The 21,651-nt window shown below is 41.5% G+C and overlaps 2 protein-coding genes across 17 annotated transcripts in view; one reads left to right on the top strand and one right to left on the bottom strand.

Annotated features, from left to right (window-relative positions):
* LOC124216831 (uncharacterized) overlaps window positions 1-21,651 on the top strand; it is a 160,173-nt gene that overhangs the window by 116,538 nt on the left and 21,984 nt on the right. The gene's annotated exons all lie outside the window — the stretch shown is intronic.
* LOC124216839 (uncharacterized) lies at window positions 11,559-19,900 on the bottom strand. The gene is made up of 5 exons (XM_046621882.2): window positions 19,683-19,900; window positions 14,791-15,635; window positions 14,154-14,259; window positions 12,990-13,198; window positions 11,559-12,583 (listed from the first exon to the last, which is right to left on the bottom strand). Exons 2-5 carry the CDS (start codon window positions 14,980-14,982, stop codon window positions 11,888-11,890), a joined length of 1,203 nt encoding a protein of 400 aa, XP_046477838.1. The 5' UTR covers window positions 14,983-15,635; window positions 19,683-19,900; the 3' UTR covers window positions 11,559-11,887.

Below are 21,651 nucleotides of genomic sequence, written 5' to 3' on the forward strand. Positions count from 1 at the left end.
AGCCTGCAATCTTCAATTCTGCATTCTCCGTCGGCTAGTAAAACCGGAATTTTTATAGCGTAAATTAATTATTAGGTTGACGCTGACGGGCGAAGGTTCCCAGAAGTGAACGTTAACCGCGAAGAGAATAAAACCACCGATCGTTTCTGTGAACCCAAAATGTGGCGGTAATTACGTAACTGTTTCAATTCCACCAAAGCCAAAAGATTGGATCCTCGTCCCTGCGGAAATATTACCTACTCTTTTTCCCTGGTGTGGAAAAGCATCAGTATCGCACAATTCAAAAATGACTGTCAAGGAATTGGCTTAACCTAATTGAAGTGTATTTTTTTTTTTTTTTTTTTCTAACTGGTTTACCCAAAATCTCGGACATTAATAAAGATTATGAGTAGCGGTTTTTCTCAAACATGCATCGTTACGGTAACGCTGCTAACTTTGTCAACATAAATAAGCCCGGAGACTGGTGAGAACCGCATTCCATTCGCATAATTATTTGCAAATGACTATTGATCGATATTTCCTGAAGAGAAAAAGAAAAAAAAAAAAACTGTTACAGCACACATTCGAGGCTGCAAATCGAACACGGGCTGATTATTCCATCGGATGGAACAACTTTGGACGGTGCGTCGAGTTCCTCCGAGTAACTACGTACAGGCAAATGCTTTCACTTCGGTAGCTCGTGCTCGGAGAGTCTCGAAGGCGAAGGCGAACCGCTGATGACAACGGCCGAGAGCCACGCGATATAATCGGGATTAAATTGGAGCGGAATTAACGCTGTTATAAGATCAGCGTTTCGAAAAACGCGATGCGGAGTCGTTGAGTTGCCGAGAGTCACTCGGCACGCCGAACGAAATCGAAAGCCGTTGCAAGGTCTTATCGCGTATAATTCTACCGGTTGTTTATCCAACCCTGGGAATCGATTGGAACCCTCGATCATCGTCGGAGTCTCGAGGAGCACCCTGCGCGTGGATTTAATTCCCTCCCCGGAGGAAAAAGTTCGACTCTGGATGATCAATCGCTCGCGGGAATGTCCGTGGATCGGGGTAAAAACTTGCAATGGCCGACATATCGAAATATTAAACATGCGAAAGTAAAATGACGAAGATCGATGAACTGTTCGATATCTTGATTTTTGAAAGTGTCACTGATTAGACAGGCCTGATATGGTTTCCCTTTGCAATACCGAGTAGCAATTTCTGTAGGTATTAGGTACGGATGTATGGAACAAAATATATTGAAAAAATTCCATCACGTCAATTTTCTAAGTGTTTTTTTTTTTTCTGTTTTCTTAGTACTGCTAGAATTGACATCCAATTTCTGTGTTAATTATGTGTATCAATGGCTGTGTTGATATTTAAATATACATCTACCCTCACTACGTGTTGTTTACGAAGATTTTAAGCATATTTAAAGCTACGTAACTAAAAGAGAAAAAGATTGAACAAGGTTTTTGAAGAAAATGGAAAAAGACATGACAAGTCTTTTTGATTTATCTAGTCTCTTAAGGTCTTGTTTAAAACTAATGCTGTTCATTTTATACCTAAGCATTCAGTTTTGTATTCATTATATATATTTTTTCCCATAAAAATTGTTAAAAAAAATCTGTAAACACGCGTATCTGGCATAAGAATAAATCTCGATGTGGTGTAGAAAAAACTAGCGCTACATTTTAATTCAACATACCTAAATACCTTAAAAAAAGCATTACTGCTTCTGGGGGGAAATTAAAAGTTGTATTTCTCAGGCCTGCGTTAGGTGACCCCCACCATGTCCGTGACGAGGAAAGCCGCTCCCAGACATATTTTTCGTTCACGTTGGTACCCGTAGTTTCGTTTTTTACCCACCCCGACCGCGGAAGGCGGAATCAAAGAGTTTGCGCTCCCGTTTGTCGGACGAAGGTTAAACAACAGCCGGCACATGGCTGATTTATTAGTCAAATACGGACGCGGATTTCCAACTTCTTTCTACCCTGACCGTGCAAACTAATTCCCAGTTTCGTCGACGACGCGATTGATCCGATCGCGTCACTGTTCCGCCTCGATTTACTGAAAACTTTGTAGTGCCTTTTTCACCCGAGGCGTCAAATTAACCACTATAAGCCTTGTGAAGGGGATTCGATTACCGCGAGAATCGGCAATCGGGTAATCGAGCCACGGAAATCTTAGTCTGGTACCCGTGTACTTAATTATTACAACGATCTGTCGTGACAAAGACAACGACTCGATCGATCCTTCGCCACGTTCTTCTGAGATTATGAAATGTGATGAGATAAGAAAAAAAGAGCAAAGAAATATAATCAGTTTCCACAATTTATTGACCAAGAATAAAAAAGTCTCAGCATTTCATCGGGTTGCGTCTTTGTCTCAGAGGCTCTTCGCCATTGATTTGCAAGCTCGATCGATCGAATAATTGAACTTCGTCCGTGATTGACGAAGTGGAAAAAATTCTTCGTGCTTACGTTGGAACGGATTTATATATACAGCCGTTGTGATTGGCACTTGGCGTAACCGCGTATCAGCTCGAAAGAAACCATGCGTGGATTTTGAGGTACATGTTTCGCAAGGTAGACAGGCGGGTATACTTATAGGTATGAACCATTTCTGAATTACGATATGCAACCGTATCTCGGCGCCACATTGTCGTAGCTCAAAAGCTGACCTGCATCGAGGATTGTTGCCCAACCCCAAACAATTCGACGTTCAACGAACAGACCGATAAAAGTATCGGACCGATTCTACTTCGGTTCTAACGATTCTTTTACGCCCGTTTCACCATTTTTTAAAACTCGAACAATTTATCAATATCGCATTGTCCTCCAATCCGCGCACGTGGCTATCAACGCGATTTTCGCTTCCTTTGTCCAATGGCTATTCAGGCGGCTGAATTAGCCAATCGGCAAAATTCCCCTCGGGGATCGAATAGCCTTGTCAATTGCAAGGCTGATAATGATAAACCGATTATAATTTTGTGTTACGCTCGCAAACTCGAAGGCGATACGAGGAACGGAATCAAGTTTTCCACTGTTAGGGATCGATTCCCCTGCGGAATTAAAATTATTTTTAAATCTCGCGTCAATGTCTCGCCGATCGTATTTCGATCGTTGCAATTCTTTACGCAATGCTTGAAATTCTTACGTATATCTAACCGGCTCGCGTTACCTCTTATTATCTAATCGATGTGGAAAATAATATTTAAATTGTATCACGAGACTATCACGTAACAGGGCAGATTGATCAGGCCTCAATATCCAGCCGAGGAATATGTAATTTTGTCGATTACGTAAACTGACGTGTGTCAAAGATGTCTGTAAACTTTTTACCCGTTTTTGCTCAGTTTCATTGTAAAAAATGTCAATATAACGCGCAGTGTCACGAAAAACCGCATTTTAATTTAATCCCGTTGCCGATCCAGATGTCAGCGAATTTCTCGCAAAATTCTGATTGCTCTCTCTCTCTCGATTTTCAGGTGAGTCTTATCAACCACGTGTCGATATTTTTGTACTACTTGTTGCGGACGAGGTGAGTATTTTCTCGAGTCACTTTTTCCTCTATCGTTTATCACCTTTCCAACTGACAATGATAGTCGATATCCCGTTACGTATGTCCATCTTGGATATATACACGGATTTTACATCCACAATTTACACACGGATTTTACATCCTCGAACGAACTGAAAGATTCGAAAAATTGTATTGAAAAAATACAACAACTTGACGCAACGTTCGTTTGCTCTACAAAGCTCGCGAATTCGATGTAGATAAAAACCGTTTCCGGCTTTATACATTTTGACTTTCGTCGCAAGTCGTTTCCCGGCTCGAGCTGCGCAGGCTAATTATAAATTGTTGAGTAACGCAGCGCTGACGAACATTGATTAATTAATCCAGCTTGAAAATGTTTTGCAACTAGTTCGACGAGATTTTTATAACGGTAAAAATATCGCAACTATGTACGCGGAATTTCGATCTCTCGCATTCTGATTCAAGAGCCTGCGGTCGTTGCGATTTCTGCACTTAAAACGCTTAATTGCCGCGAATTTTCAACTCACTTGGTGAGATCGAAAGTCCAGTTTCCGCGAACCGATGACTGACAAGGAAGTTGTCACAGGTCGATCTCTCCGATTCAATTTCTTTTGTAATATGTTATAGTAGACTAAGAACTAAGCGACACGTCTTTTTTTTTTTTTTATCTGCCATCAACCACTTCAAGACGATAAAACCACCCTCCAATTAAGGCACGTTGAACTCACAAGAACGTGAAATACTTTTTAACCGATGCAACTGGAAAAGTTTTCTCACAACAAGAAATGAAAAATGTCATTTTCTCAGTTAAAAAATAATAAAAAGAAACTGCCAAATCGCCTCTTGACCTGCCTTACTTTGAAGGGTGGGGTTTCACTCCCTCTGAGTGTTTACTGGCAGATGAAAAAAAATAAAATAAATATCTTTCACTCAGTTTTCAGTCTACTGTAACGTATTACAGAAGAAATGAAATCGGAAACATCGACCTGTGATACCTTCCTTGTTAGAACGTAAAAAAGAATTTCGGTGAATACGTGAAACCGATGCTAACGCCTTTGTTCATTTTATTAACGAACTGCGCCGCGTCGTAGCAAAATTGAATTTAACCGCGATCGCGATATTTGCCTACGCTGTATAAGCAACCCGTAGTAATTCCACACCGCCAAGCCTTAACAACTTGACGTTACCTTGCACTTGATATTCATGCACCAGAAACGCAGCGGAACTCCGAACCGGCCGCCAAACGAGTCGTTGAAACCAGTTTCATCGCAGATCTCGATATTCAAACACTAGCATTTCGTATTTATCGGCATTATTATTCGATCAGAAAAAAAACTGTTCAGTCACAGTTCCCCAACATTGCGCAACTTTGGTTAAAATAACTTTTTTGCGTATCTTCTTTCTCTCTATTTCCTTTTTTTTTTTTACTTCTTCGAGGCGCTGCCCTGTTTTTTTATCCTCTGATTAAATGACAAAATTGTATTAATTCGAGCTACGTTGACGAACACGTTGATCGGATTAGGCGATCATCCATTCGCTGTGTCGACTGTGCGTACACGCGTACACATCAAACTCCCAAGAGGCTTTCACTTTTTCCTGTACTCACGACTCGCAAGCATCTCGTCGCTCCGATTTGCTTCTCGCATTGACTTCAGGCTTGATTTACTCTCTTTTGCGAATCGTACAATGTAAGGAACAATCACCGCACAGCTCCGACTCTATCCGTATAATTTAATAAATACTCTCGTTTCCCCGAGGCTCAAGTCGTGTAACGAACTGCAGAGCAACAAAATACCAAACGGCGAACGAAAGGCCGGAGTTAAAATCGGAATAAGCTTTATGATCGTGTAATTTTCTTGCCCAAAAACTTTGGACACTTTGCTATACTCTGACTCTTGTCAAAAACGGCAAAAAATTTTCGTTTACTCTGGAGAGTCCGGAAAAGGGTCGTTGAAAAATGATTAGAATTCTTTCTTCTGGCTCCTAGTTTAATTGCTTCATTCTCACTCCGAGCTCCAAACATTTCAATTACCGGTTTCTGAGGCGGCCGAATGAGAAAGGCTCGAACTTCGGTCCGCCTCCGCAGAAATACTGTCCCTTTCGCCAGGGGATATACGCTGTGAAAAACGTAAGACCATTTATCTCCTTCAAGTCGTATCTCGGTTTTAACGCGTTGTAAGTTCTCACTTAAGGGGGTCGTCTAGTGTAAAGGCTGTTTCTTTGAAGGTTTTTTCAATATTTTTTTAAGACAAACTATTGAAATAAAATTTCTCGTCATTTTTACGCTTTATTTATCGGCATTTAAACAAACTATATGAATTTTATTATACAGACGAAATATCAAATACAATAACCTAATGTATGCTGCCTGATAGGAACGTATGTAACAAAAAGTGTAGACGTGATATCTCAAAAAGTACTTGACCGATTCTCCTAAAATTTTTGCAGCATCTTTATTATACCTATATCTGTAGCGTGAACTAGGATAATCATGATCGCTTAGCTAATCTGTATCCGCGAAAAAAAATTGAAATTTTGCTTTTTCCTTCATTTTTTTAACTCGTAAAACAAAAACTACCAACGAAGCGATCGCGTTTTCGTTTACAGATGGTACTTGACTGCGGTGTCTTAATATCTTCATCCCACGTCCGATCCCCGAATTGCTTCGGTAAAAGAGTTTGCCACGGTCGTTGAAAAAGTTTCGCAACCCCGAGCCCTCGGCTTTTATGTATCCCCTTTACGGAAAAACTTCTACTACTTTGCTCTGACTCACGGTTCGACGATTAAACATTTCATTCACGTTTGATCGATCGCCTTCACAGTCTCTCCTCGTCATAAACCGCACGACGTTGAAAACACCGAGATCTTGGAGTCGTGTATGTACTCGTTCAATTCTTTCCGTACGATCCGGTAATTAATCGTGACTCTGATACGCGTTTCTCATGACGTGATGATCGATTCTCGGCTAACCGATAAATACATCCACCATAAAAATTCCGTTCTCACGCAACAACGACACGACTGTAGTTAGATGCTCTGACTCTTCGTACCTCCAGCTTTTCGTCAGATTTTCATTCGCGCATTGACTCGACGTTAAATGCACCTGTCAAATTATGCACTTGGCTTGGCGCTGAAACTGAGCGGTTGAATTCGTTGCTCAACTTTAAACCCCGCGGACAAACCGTTCGTTTTTAACCCGGTTTCGTGCACGCGTAACTTTCTTTGTGTTGCATAACGGACCGAAACGCGTGTTCGCCTGTATCGATTTATTCATTCTCGCGTGTATGCCGGCACGTTATAACCGCCTGCAGTCAAACGCTTGACACTTTGATAATCGATATTTACGCGTTATACGTACACCTGCGACTTACACAGAACTCGACCAGCTCAGCCAGCTTTCAGGGCAATTTATTTAAGGCCGGTTTCAACATTTGCACGCGTCGGCGATGAGCTCGATGACAACCGTCGAGTCGTTGCGAGATCCTCAGATCTGGATAAGACAGTTGGGAGTGAAAAAAATAAAAACAACCACGATTAATCGCTCTCCGACGATTTTATCGGTCCGATCAGTTCACGGGACGGTTTAATGACGTCGTAACCGTGGATTATGTAAACTAATATCTATGAGTATACCCTAACTGTTATTAATGATGTTTCGACGTATATCCAGAGCCACTTTACAGGCCTGCGAAGCTGACGATTAGTCGGTAATTTTCGTCTCGATGCGTTTGTAGCTTCGATTTTATTTCCAGTCTTAAGGGATTGGTCGAAAGGGTTGAAGAGACGATAGAGAAGCAATCGAGCAAAGCTTTTCGCAATTCGCGAATCTCAGAAATTCAAATCCCCCAGATAAGACAGAGTGAGAACAGGTGGAACATGATCTTGGTTTGGAAGTCGAATTGGAAACGTACGCGGTGAGTCTTGGTAACTGAATTATTTACGTTCGGCAATGATCGGATCACAACCGGTGACCTTTCGTTTTCGAAAAACTTGAACCGACATCTTTACCACGAGATATCCGCGATTAATAATCATAGACGGCCAATAATATCATCCGTTGAGAATCGTTGGCTCGACTCGCAGCCGAGAGCAAGTTGCGGTCGTTAAAAAGCTGCATTCAGAAGTTGGTGAAACTCTATAATCGTGCTGATGGAATTCAGTGTCGTTCGCATAGGCGATGATTTCTAAATTCTCTTTATCCTTTATCGGCCCAAAAAAAAAAAATAATAATAAGCCGGGCTGATCGACCAAACGATTTCTTCAATTCCCAAGCAATTATTTCAGAGAATCGTGGATCCTGCATAAATATTTAAGAATTACCTGACATGCTCTGTAAGTGTGACCACAATTACTAGTTCCATGGTAAGTTAATAGCGTTTTACACCCGAACGAGAGCTGCAATATATTTCCAAAACCCAACAAGTTCCAGCCATTCGGAAGACAGAATTTTCGTTAGGAATCTCATCCAAGATTCACGAAAACAAAATCGCACGTTCGGTATACAAGAAGGTGCCATAAATCGGAGGTATGTTTTTTGGTGAAAGTCATCCGGCCACCAGACTGCAACATCTTGCGGTGAAATTGAGGCCTATCCCCATGACCGCATAGTAAGAGATGGACGGGTCATCGCCCATGACGAACCATCGCTCTATAGGACGTTACTTCGACCCTTGCAACGATGTCAAGTTCTTCGTCCAGCGCCGGGGTATATTCTCAAGGACAATGTCAACGTAGCGACAAGTATGCGACAGCGATTGTCACGTCGTGAGAATTTTCTTCGAAGACGAGTTGAAGAAAATGACAACACCCAATAATCGCAGAGCGTCGGGAGAAAGTGGATCTTTCGGCTTTTTCCACGATATTAATTGATCGTTCGATCATCCGTCCCCACTCGCCGAATGGATCGGAGTTTAATCACGATATTCAGAGACTCGATCACCCGTTCTAAACTTGTTTTTATTCGACGCTTCCAAATACACTATATACATATATTTCACAATCAGGTCCAGCTGTTTCAGCTGTTTTTAGCTTACTCCCCTCCCCCCATCTCACTCTCTATCTCTTTCTCACTGTCTTTGTCACGCAAATTGGATTCATAATCGCCGTTGCGTCCGGCGCTCCTTCCACCGTTACAACGTCCGAAACTCCAAAACAACCAGCCCCCAATCTTTTGAACGGAAGTGCGCATCTTTTGTCTTTTCGAGAGATTCATTGGCTGCTTCAGATTACTCGACTCTACCCCGGACATCCCAGAGTTATTCACTTCCTCCACTTTGTCCGAAATCAAAGTGAGTGAAAATCGAAGCTCCGCTCTGCCGGATGTTACGTCGCAACGTATTATCAACCTACGGAACATAGTTTCGATAAAAATAAATCAAAAAGTTTTAAGGTTTTTAAAAAAAAGAAAAAACAAAAAAAAAAAAAAAAGAAAACCGTCCCTGTCCTTGGCCTGGATGAAACAAAATATCTGTGAAATCGTTTGGTCGGTAAATTTCTTTCCCTTGGAATAACGCGTGGAGAAGAAAAATTCACGGCAAACTTCTCGGGCAAATGCAGAGGAGTGTGAAGTGAAGTCTGAACAACAAGTCGACTGTTAAAGACATTGCTCATAGTTGCGAGGTAAGCTGTCTGCTTCACAGGCAAGCGATTCCAACAAGCATTAAGTACAGGTATTAATATTCTTGCTCATGTCATGCATCTTTATTTATACGATCTACGAGCACTTTCTCGCCCATCGATTAGCATCTCTTCAACGAATTTTCACTCCCGTTTCCGCATCGGCAGACTCGAATGGCGTTGAGTGCTCGTAGGAATGTGCCTGTTTATCATTTTCCTCGGTAAAAACTGTTTCACGTTTATCGGAGTCTTTGGGGAAAAATATTTGACCGTTAACAAGCATTTCGCGTGTGGAAAACCTTTCTCACGACTTCTTCCTGACTGCTTAATCCGTTACGAAACTAACAGCACTACCTGCTTCCTCTCGTTTCAAGTTCCGATCTTTCGCCGAGTGAAGATTCGACGCTGACTCGACGTTCGGTCTGACCTTTACCGTGATCTTGGATTGGCTCTGGAAAGTTTAGATGGTCAGGTTGGAACATGGAAATAATGGCCAAGGTTCGTGCTGGCGGCCAATGCCGGAGTTGAAAGGTGTTTTAAATTCTGAAATGAATATTCAATACGAAAATAAATTCACGAAAGAAACTGACGGGATTTCGCAATGGCCAGAAGTGTTCTTCAAGCCAGTGCCTCAACAGACTTGACCCACAAAGAATTTTCACGACTTTGCGGAATTCCGTCATAACTTTTTGCCTCAATTTATATTGATGACGATCCGCCCGTCACTGGGTTTAAAAAATTTGGTCCCAGACATCGAGATTCTAGTTCACGGTTCTTGCTGTGACTACGCGATCCGGTCCACTAAATCGTCCGTAACTTTTTTCTTTCGTTTTGTCGAAGCGGTAATCGGTCCGATTGTAGAATAATTCGTTGCTTTGAGATTCTGCAAGGTGATAGTCCCAGTTATTGACCTTTTTTGGTTGGATATGTTTGATCCTTGTGTCCAAATTTACCAAAAAATAACTGCGAATTGACTTGGTTAGTGCAAAATTTAATGAAATAATCGGTATTAACTGAGAAATAACTGAATTAGAAAATTAAGTCATGTTGATTAAAATTTATTTGGAAAAAATAATTTGAAACACCATAATTAAGTTGGATTACATGAATTCATTTAAATTGATTCAACTCAAAAAATTATTCTGTCACACAACGGACTGACCCCAAACTTATCCAATTACAAGTGACAATTAAATATGAATAAAAAATAAAACAACTCATACATTGATGAAAATCTAAAAAAAAAAAATCAAATTAGTAAGTGATAATTCGCGAGCCCCTTTCAAGGCATGATGCATACATGAAACGATGATAATAGAATTTGATTTATTCCTCAAGTACCACGCACTAATTGAATTTTTTTTTTTTTTTTTTATGCATTTTCATCAATGCACGAGTTATTATGTTTTTTATTCATACTTAATTATCATTTATAATTGAATAAGTTTGGGGTCAGTCTGATCCCAGTGTGGCAGCAGTGTGATTCCAGAGAAATGTGGAGGCTAAGGGTCAAGTTTCGATCATACTATTATTGTGAATTAACAAACATGTACTTGGCGGTATCATCTGGTTTGAATATTTTTTTGTATGCAATGATTATGCGCATACATTTTTAATCAGAAAAAGTATTTTTGTGGATAATGACATTTTTGATGTACTTGGCAAAAGGTTTTTGCACCAATGGTGTTTTTGGGGCGTTTAGATCATACTTTTACCATTCTCCAATATGTAGTCCTCGTTTACACTGGACCTTACGTCAGTAAAAAAAAGAACACAAACTGTGTTAATTAAAATGATTGCGCACTTGTCCGCGTAATGATTATCAAATATAACTCAATAAACTCTTGAGATGAGCCAACGAAGGCAAGCAAACGGCCTGTAACAGCGAAAAGAACGGGTGTGAAAAGTATTGGCAAACTAACGAGAAAGGCTCGATGATATAAGGACAATGCCCGCTTGTTCCGTAAATAAAACACTTTCTTTACACGTCGATTGCATAAACTTGAGTCACTGGTTCATGACGACAGGCGCGTACGTGAAACTCGGCGTTAAAGCAGTAAGTATCAAACTGCCTGTAATTAAATAACCATACGTGTCCCACTGTGATGATTATATGTACAATGTCGATGGAGGAATTCAACGGAACCGGAGTGATGCAAATCGTTTTCGCATATCATGAACAATCCACATTTTCGGTGTCGTAGTAAAATGTAAAGGAAAATTCTCTAAATACTAACCTTACACTTTTTTGGTACGAAATATCAAACTTCATACCGTCTTCTAACTATCAAGAAAACTCCACAGAGTTTTTCTTATTTTTCGCAGAACTGGGATTGAATAAAAATTTGTCACAGATTCGACGCTGCATGCGATGAAAAGAAACCGGATTTTGTGGATTGTATTAATTAACTACTACCAACGAAGTCTTCGTATAAAATCTTTTATTACAGCTAAGATATTAGTACTGTTTGACATGCTAAGTACAAGAATAATTATATTCCTTAATTAACTATTTACAACAATTCGTCAAATATGTAACGTATCGTTTTTCAAATAACGAGGTATAAATTATCAAGGCGTACAAAATCTATGGCATCGTTAACGATGCACAAAGAAGCAAAGAATCTAATGTTCACTGGTATAAATACTACATCCACTATAACGGTCAAAGTGATCATGTGACTATTCCAATTGCCTGAAAATGATTGCCGATTTCTTGAGGTAGTTGCAAAAACACCTTTGGGTGTGTCGTGTTAAAAGTTCCCGCAGGAGCTCTTCGCGTTTTTCACAATCGCGCCTCCGAAAACCTTGACCGGTGTCCTGGTCCAGGATATCAACATCTTTGATCCTCCGATGAAGGGACTACCTCTGCCGATCTCGCAGTGACTATAAGTCAAGTGCATCAGCTGTAAGCCGAGAGGCTCTTTTCCTCCACGTCGCTTTGTTCGTCTCCGCATCGTTTGCCTCGTGTCCCTTTTACTCCTGTGAACAATTTTCACTGCCAGAACTGGCCGTTGCTCGTCGCCCGTCTTCACGAGGGTCCCACCAAACCCTCCCTGATCTCCGAGATACTCCCTCAAAGTGCTTTCGAAAGCCCCCTCGCGTCTTTCGTTGACGATTTTCTTCGGATAGTCGATAAACCGGTTTGCCGCCGGTTTTGCGGTCAGCGTCTGACCGGTTCCTCCGGTCCTCCGGAAGTGATTGATTTCCGGACTTCTCTTGAATGCGAAATTCGAGTTCAACGATCCTGCGTCAATCCCATAACCCGAAGACGACAGGATCGAGTCTCGCCCGTTGTGAAAACCCTTCAGTCTGTCGAAAGCCGAGACCAGGAGAAGATTGAAGCCCACCACCGCGCCCTCGATTCCCTCTTCCAGTCCCTTGTCGAAGTCGGTGTACTCCTGACCCACGACTATGTCACCGCCGCTGGGTATCACACGGCCGGCCAGCTACGAAAACAGAAAAACATTATACTTCCAGATCATCCGATGATGGGACTTCCGACATTGTCGCTCGCCGGGCAGGTGCAGTCGGTACAAACACTGCCAAGTCATGCCAGTTTACCAACCAGCTGAGCGAGAGATTGATTCTTGGGAACGTCTGCGAACCCGACCAACTTTTACGCCTACAGAGATCAGGACGAAAAGCATCCCGAGACAGTTAACTGACCCTTCGGAACTGCGGGACGAAGCTTTTCTCCTAACGCCTCGGCGTCAAAGTTTCGGATCTGAAGTACACCATCGCACTCGACTGATCCTTTGATCCCTGATCTGTGAGGATCTAAGTTCGCCGGGTTCTAAAACGACGACTCGAAGGAGGAAGAGCTTAACCCGAATGGACGGAGAGTCTGCTGACCTCAATGGCTTGGCCCTCGGTCGCCTTCTGCCCATCGATCCAGACCGCGTACCGTCCGATCTGGTTATCCCAGCTCTGACAGACGTGGTACCATCGGTGCTCCTCGAAGCGGGTGGGATGCGCCATTATCTCGACTCCCCCGACCTCGAGGTGGATGCTGCGACCAAACGGCGATATCCAAGAACGCACCAGCCGCTCTGACTCGTCCTCTGTTTTGACGGAGAAAATACAAGGTGTACACAGTGAGGAGATAAATATGCTTCTCGCAAGGAAGGGTATCCCAGGTCGATCTATCCGATTTCATTTCTTTTTCAATATGTTATAGTAGACTAAAAACCAAGCGACTGGTATTTTTCTTTTATCTGCGATTGAAGACCTTAAGGGGGTGAAACCACCTTCCAAAGTAAGGCTTGTCAAGGGACGATTTGGCAGCTTCACCTAAAAGAACATAATATTTTTTAAACAATCCAAGAAACTGCCAAATCGCTTCTTGACATGCCTTACTTTGACGGGTGGTTTCACCCCCTTGAAGTGTTGATTGACGGATAAAAAAAAATACGTATCACTTATTGTTAGTTTTTAGTCAACTATAACATATTACAAAATAAATTAAATCGGAGATACCGACCCGCGATACCTTCCTCGTCAATGATTCACGAAATTGCAACAACGCGAACTCCGTGCTCCAAAAATGTTTGACTGGCCTTTTGTTCGTGCCCATTGTCAGTCAAGGCTGCACTTATATTAAGCAATTTCGAGCCGGACTTAAAAGGTACTGTTACCACATACTGCCCGACTCCCACGCGAGGTCAGGGCTTGGAAACAGAGCGTAAGTTACTTCTCTTTAATCACCTCAGAGCAAATCTCGTCATCTAGTTTTGGCCCCCTCTAATTCCTCGCTAAGCTCATGAGCTCAGCTGTCTAACTGTACCATCGCTTACTCGACGCAGGCAAATTGCTCTTTTTGAATTAACGATAGAGCAAAAGGAGAGCTAATCAAATACCGTTAAGTCCTGATACTATCATTTTTCTTTTTTTTCTTTTGCTCTTGTCTCGACGCGTTTTTTCCGCTGCGACTCGTTTTCCATTCGAACGGCTGGTAGGCTTTGCGATTAGTGACTCACAGTAACCAATGATACATGTGTTATATATTTTACCACTTACTTGAGTACGAAAATATCGAATGAGCGTACGTCAAGTTGAAGGACTTGACCCACAAACAAAAGGTAAATTCTTCGATTTCTGGTACCGGAAGCTCCCAGCGTAAGAACTGCAATTACATTACAATTGGTTTACTTTATACAATGAAAGTATACAAAATGGTCAACACGTAAATGTCAGATGGAGATAATTACTGCTAAATGAAATTATTTGAGTTATGTACTTTTCGTACCTCGATATCGCGTTACAAAACAAATGGATTCTTTTGTTCCACTGAAAAATTCAGCGTGCGAGAGTAATGAACGTTTTTACTCGACCGGAGATAAGAAGGATAAGCCGTTGCGTATTTTGAATCAGATAAACGCCCTCGCACAGTCAATTAATGAGTTTCGAGTAGATGGGCACGATTCTCGCTTCGTTTCAAAACACCAAGTCCACATCTATAAAGATAAAAATCGGCACCCGTATTCTCCGTGTATACCGAGTACACACGTGGGTGTCATTCAAATTTCACAATTTAACTCCGTTCAAATCGTGCGGAGAATAATGCCCAGTTGGCTCTCTCGCTGCAGTTACTCTCATCATCGTCGACGGATTTCCCGCTATTTCTTTTTCGTCGTACGAATATCAAACAGCTCACCTGTATGTATCCCCTCTGGGTGAAGAGCACCTTGTGCATAGGCGTTTGTCGCTTCGTCAGGCCAACCGTGAAAACGTCGGTGATTACCGACGGGCTGGAAATGTGGTCGAATTGTCCCGCGGCTGGATAGGAGACGATCACGATCAAGGTCTGCAACCGCAGAAGCCAACCGGCGATACTAAACTTTCGCATTTTTACACTGTTGATTCGATCCTTTGTCCACTTTAAATATTGCGGATCGACGACACGAAGCACCGTTAACACTCGTGGCCAATCAAGTTTCGAATAAAACTGGGCTCGAGAGTCGGCTGTTATAATCGCGGCCGGAACTCCCGGTGTATCGCCGAATATCACCAATTCTCTATTGCCTAGAAAGTCTATAGTGAAAATAAGTCTATCTTTTTTTTCTTCCTTCTTCTTATTTGAACTCGCGGATTTATTTATGACGTTATATTTTCGCCAGATTCGTTTCCTTATATTTTCACAAACCAACGGCGATATGTCAATATCTACTTCATAATTGATATATAATGTATATCCACTCGCGAGTGGCCATCGTCCACCTCGTTGATGGTTCTATAGAATAATCGATGGAATTTATCTCAGTGTCGTTTCGTAATCAGGATCCAAAGGCCTTGTTTTATTTTTAGTCCTGTTCAAGTCGGATTCACGTCCCAGTTCTTTTTTTTTTACGTATGCAACGCACGAACCAAGCCTTGTTTATCTTCGCTGGATATTCTCGTTTCACTCTCGAGGCACGTCAACTCCTTTTCCGGAACGTTACGTCAGGCCAGCCAATTATTTCCGCTCTCCGTCATTCGGTCCATAAGTTAACCGTTGATCACCTGTTGGAACACTGAGTTGAAAACTGAGACACGGTCACGATATGGTGAATACGTCTGGAGTGACGGATGTTAAGGAGGTGGATGTTACGAATCGGGATCGGATGTTGGTCGATTTGTCAATTGCGGCAACTCGAGGCGCCGGTTTCCGGTCTCACGGTTTACCGAAGAGATTTACAACTCCCCAACGAATTGCGAACCTAACAATTTTTTGGTATGGGATCAAATTTCTAAGGTTACGAGAGCTCTGCGAAGCCCGTCTGATGATCATTTACTATTGGACCTTGAAAAATGACCGTGGTCAGAAACCGATCGAGGGGATTTGATCACGGCGCCTTGATTTTCGATAATATCCCATCGATTCGAAAATTGAGCAATTTTATAAGGCGTGGCCGAATTGGGGTCGTGGGAACTGGGGAGAGGTCGACAGGGGTCGTAGGTCAAATCGTGAGTACGTTGATGTCGAAATTCTTATTCATTAGAACGGTTCTTTTTTTAACTTTTTTTTTTCAAGGTGCCATGCGAAATGTTTGTGATAAATACTAAAATAAATGAAAAATATTACAATAATTGGTAGCGACCTCTAAATATTTTCCTACCTCCTCCAGGTTTTATGAAAATTTTTTTACAGTGGTACCATTAAAAAAAATTAAGCACCCTAGTACCTTTGGGGATCGAAATTAGACTCAATGTTATTTCAAGTTTTTTATTCACATTTCTTCCTGCTAACGCTGACAGATTTTTATGATCAACTAACTGTCCGGGATACAATTTGGGATCTGGAGACAATTTTTTAACCAGTATAAATTAATCGCTGTGATCTTTTTCTTTGTGAACCGCTGCAGGTAAATTTCTTCCTGTATTCGAAATTCGCAGACATATTTTTGGCATAAAGAAATGAAGGCGCGGTGAAATGTTTTGACATAAAAGAGGAGAAAAAGAAAGTCAATGTATTATGTACCGGATAATTCTTGAAACCTAACCGATCCGCCTAAACTTTCCAAATCTTGTGATATATCGCGAACCTCTTGCAGTATAAGATTGTGCAGTTTCCCTAATTAGTCAGGATTTATTGGGTTGAAATGAGGCGAATACCGGGGACTTTACATCTCTTACGGATTTTCAAATCCTCCGAAGTTGGCGAAAGTGGGCCAGATGAATTCCAGGTTCAGTTTCGGAACACGGAAAAGTCGTTTGATTCTCGCGCAACGCGGGTGCAAAACAACTCGACATTGCTGTTTCCTCTTGTTCGATTCGCGCTTGTAATACTGCGCGATTTCTTTCCCAGTTCGATCAAGCCGCGACCCTTTGCTATATTACGCAACATTTTTCTAAATCTCTCTTAAACACCTCGACCCAGTCTCTGATCGTGAACGACGACGAAATGCCGTCTACGATACAAACGCGCGTTAATATCTACGACTGTTATACGTTGTTTTGACAAAAATGAAACAATGTTTTAAACTTTTTTAAATGCCGTTTCAACCGTCTTCCTAAAACGAAAGTTTACCTACTTTAACGAGAGACGTTTTCACACTGCGTCTGAAGTGAGTCCACTTTTCACCGTTGGTTCACTCGCACCTTCGATTCGCGTGAAAACCAGTTGCGAGTAAAACGAACCGAAGGCATACATACTTATACGTTCTTCTCCGTGTTGTTGTTTATTTTTATTACAGAGTGCCGGGTTATGCAGCTGATTTCCAACTTTTTTTTTTTTTTTTTGTTGCACCATTACGCTGCTTCGACACTGATTCGATCGGTTTTCGATTTCGGTGTGGAAAATACTTGCCGAAATAGTTTGAATGACAAGGGATACGCGTATATCGAACAAGGCAAGATCGAGGCGTTCTAATCGCAAATTAGCCACTTAAGCGGGACGTGTCCCAAGCCGTAATCGATAACTCGCGGCTAAAGTGCCGGAGGCTGCAGAATCGAGACCTGCTGCAACGGCCGAGTGATTACATGCCTGTAAACGGCGATCGATTCGACCAGATTGCAATATCGGTCTGACATCAACAGATCAGTGGACGGAAGTAATCGATTTGCAATAACCTGAATGTATCGCTTTGGGAGTATGCGAATATACGCGGTGACCCTTCATCACGAGGTTATCGATCATCGGAACGCTCCGCCTCACGGAGGAAATGACAAATATTATTTCAAATTACCGTGTTTCGGTGAGAAAAACCAGGGTACGTAAAGGGGATTTTTCCTACGTTGCTGCGATCCCTTAAAAGCTTCCAAAAAAAAGTTTCAAATATTTTTTATCACTTGTGTCAACTGAAATTTTTGTTGAAAGGTTTTCAGAGATCGTACTAACGTAGGAATAATCCTTGTGGTGGAATTAAAAAATTTTAACGGTCGACCGATTACTGAGTTGACGTGGAATGCCCCATAATTATGTCGAAAAGTTTTTGCAACATTTGTAATCGAACTGAGTGACGAAATTCTAAAACGGCGGTATATCCACAAAGGGTTCTATTTGTGCGAATAGTAGTTTGTATCATTTGATAATTGGCATCGATCGCAACAGACTTCGGTTCTCCGTCACGATTGAGCCGATCGCAATTACGCCTTCCTAACAAGAGCGTTAAATTGGCAAGCCGCCTGCTCGTACAAACAACTCGTACATACATACATACCTACGTAAAGTTCTGGTAACCCGTAATCTGGGACCGCATGCAGCGGGCCGTACATTGTGTAATTATATGAAACCTGAATGCCCCGCGGAGCTCATATTAGCGTGAAAAAAGTGAAATTTTATCCGCTTGATCTCGTAAGCGTAACACCCTGGATTATACGGTCTTCCGAAACTTTGCTCTTCGTCCTTGAATTGAACGAGCCTTGCTCTTGCTCTCGAAACAAAAATTATCTACTCACGCAACGTCGCGGGCTCGTTATTATTCTCTGTTATATACAGTTAGAAAGTATAATATAACTATGACGACGCTTCCGCCTAGCCGAGTAAACAATTTCTATTGTAATTCTGTGTTTTTTATTTCGAATACTGTTTAAAATTTTGAACTTGCCGCTCCTTTCCAACTTCCAATAATATTCTTATTCTCTGTCGGTAAAATCATTTTCGCGCCAAAATCCAGCCGTCCCGATTCGGCGGGAGTTTTAAACTCGCGAGCGTGACGCCAGAGAATTATCAAAACGTCACGTCACATAATCCGCATTAATCAGCCGTCAACTTTTATACCTTAATTTTTATTCACGCTCGCTTGATCTGTCTTATAACATCCAAATCTCCTCTCCATATTCCGTAATTCTCAGAAAAATATGTAACTTGTAACAATAATAAAATGAAAGCACAAAATAAATGGACCGTTTTAAAGATTGACGAACGCACTTCAAGCCGACAAAATCTTTGCAGCGTATTCTTTTTTTTCATGTTTATCTATTACACTTACACAGTTTCGCCGAGAGACAAGAAATAAGTGATAAGAAATTTATCCACATACGATTTTCGCAATGGTTGAGCCGTTTTTCCTGCTCCTTATATACTTGTAGCCTAATATTTTTCGTGTTAGGATTATTAGAATTTAGCTTACTGTTGTAACAAATGATAAAAAACAAGAATAATAATAATAATAATAATCTTATTTCCTGGTCAAATTTAATACACCATTACACTTATTTAAAATTCGTTTGCAAGTACAATATCTTCGTCGTTTCTGCTCCACGGTAAATGGTTGATGATACTTATAATATCGCTAAAACTGACAGGTTGCAGGTAAAAAATATGTACAAGCGTGTATGTCAGAGAGAGAATAAACATGATAATAGTTTCTCTGTTGGAATGATATTTACCGAATACGTCAACTGCGGAGTTAAAAATAATTATTGAAACGTGAAATAGAATTCAGAGTACGACCGGATAGCTAGTATCAACGACCGGAGAACATTGACAATGGAATCGAGAGGTGTCGCGAATGCAGATAGAAAGATATCCGACCGCGCGACAATGACACTGAACTCTATTAAATATTGATCAATAACCGTAGATCCCGATTCCAAAAGGTATGCAATTTGTCTGGATAATCTCACCTTTCAAATCTCGATATATGCGCAGTGCAGCTTTCTTCTCGGTGGGCAAACGGACGCGATGAATGGATTCGTTCGTTCATACGACGAGTAGAGCCGCGATCACGTGAACGCACTAACTCGGAGCACCCGATTTTTACCTCCGTCGAATAACGGAGCTATTCTTCAACTAAACGGCTCAATTTTAAGACAGGAGTGGTTCAACCTCGACAGTCTAGGCCATGTCTGACACTCCAAGGTTCGAGACTTCGTGGATTAGCCGCGACTATCTCGCCGGGGATGACCAACGACTTGAGTGGTGGGGTTCGACCACTTCGCCTTATAAACGTGCTATGGTGAAAAAAAAAATAAGGAGAAAATTTGAACGAGATGATATTTGCTGATAATACGTAACAACACGCGAAACGCACAACGAAACTAACGAGTGACGAGTAACTTTGAAAGCTTGTCAAGTGGACAACTGTGGTTGCGAGCCAAGCTCTTCCAGCTCTTCCGAATGGTCCTGTCATTTAACAGAAAACTAAATGGTAATGTGAGTGTGTCTACATCGACTGTCTGCAAGAGTCTGACTTTGGAGAAACGGCCTTTTATGAAGTGGTGTGAAATGATGATGCCGATGGGTGCATATCCAGTATACTCCTTACGCCAGTTGTTGGTCTCAGAGTTACTGAACGTGACATTACTTTTCATAATCGTTTCGTTCCGCGCATTCTATTAGTCTTAGCATTCTCGACACTCGTTGAGATTATTCTGTAGCTGTGAAAGCTTCGAAAGCATTGTTGTAACGCGAAGATCGTACATTCCGTACCGTCAATATTCGAAGGAACTCGACAACTCTGCTGACTTGCTTAAATATTTTCAAAGATGTTGATGGAGAATTTTAGTAAAGGCTTTCTGGGTCTAATTCAATCCCGAAGGGTGGGTCGTTGCTTGCGCGAGGAGTTATTGCATCGCAAATAATGTACCCCTTGAGCTATGCAGTGACGCGATCATAAGATCGAATTATGACTCAGGTCATAGTGCGGAGGGTTGACGAAGTGCAAAAGGGGAAAAACCAATTAGCCAAGTTTCGAGTAAGAGACGAAAGTGTTGACGAGCCTGTATAGATCGACCTGTAAAATACAAACCCAAAATACCAGACTTTTCTTCCATTTCGACTTTCGAGGGCATAACAAACGTCACTTGCGAACGTATGTTTCCAAGTTTATTATCAAGTTCAACGATTGCTCAATATTTTCAATGCTGAACTCGCCAAAAATCGGCGCATTAAAAAAGAAGAAATACGCTCCGGGATGGAATTTTTTTGCTTTCGGAGATCGTCGACTCGCAATTAGTGGCGTGATCTACTGACTTTTGCGCAACAAACCATCAGAACATTATCCAGGAATACGTATTATGCTGCCTCGAATTTATTGCAAAACTTAACCGACGTGGCACAATAGTTTAGATTTCATCTGAATAGAAAATGCGTTTGTCATTGGCGTGAGAAATTGTCTCAGGCCCACGCGATATGATCGCAAATTGCAATACAAAAGCCAGACGTCGATGAATAATAAGGAAAACTTCGGAAGAGTTTTTGACCCGGATTTACACTAAGTATGTTTTATTCTACAAAAAATTTTTTAGCGCGATTCGGAGTTATTCAATGCCGGAGTTAGAAAGTACGGTGAATAATATATTAGGTACTGGAACTGCTTACTCTTATGTAATTAACTAATAGCATATACGTCAAAACTCCAGTGTGCTGCGATGGATTTCGAACAGTTTGAATAACGGGAACCAATAATTCATATACCACCACATATTTATTAATACCAATCTTTCAGAAAATAAATTATTACCCTCCAGTATCACTCGTATTCGTGTTTCTGTATGATTTATCGTCGAGCAGCATCAACAACGATCATATGCTTGAGCTGTTAACGTTGACAAATTATTATTGATACACAGGCGTGATTTTATCGCGTTGAAT

Source organism: Neodiprion pinetum, chromosome 4 (assembly GCF_021155775.2).
Source record: "Neodiprion pinetum isolate iyNeoPine1 chromosome 4, iyNeoPine1.2, whole genome shotgun sequence".
NCBI classification, from domain to species: domain Eukaryota; kingdom Metazoa; phylum Arthropoda; class Insecta; order Hymenoptera; family Diprionidae; genus Neodiprion; species Neodiprion pinetum.

Bases quoted from the DNA above. Each gene is read 5' to 3' on its own strand.
- LOC124216839 (XM_046621882.2), bottom strand. From the start codon at position 14,982: ATGCGAAAGTTTAGTATCGCCGGTTGGCTTCTGCGGTTGCAGACCTTG. The intron at 14,260-14,790 runs GTGAGCTGTTTG...ATGTAATTGCAG, and splicing joins CCCAGAGGGGATACATACAG to TTCTTACGCTGGGAGCTTCC. The intron at 12,584-12,989 runs GTCAGCAGACTC...CTGTTTTCGTAG, and splicing joins CCGAGGGCCAAGCCATTGAG to CTGGCCGGCCGTGTGATACC.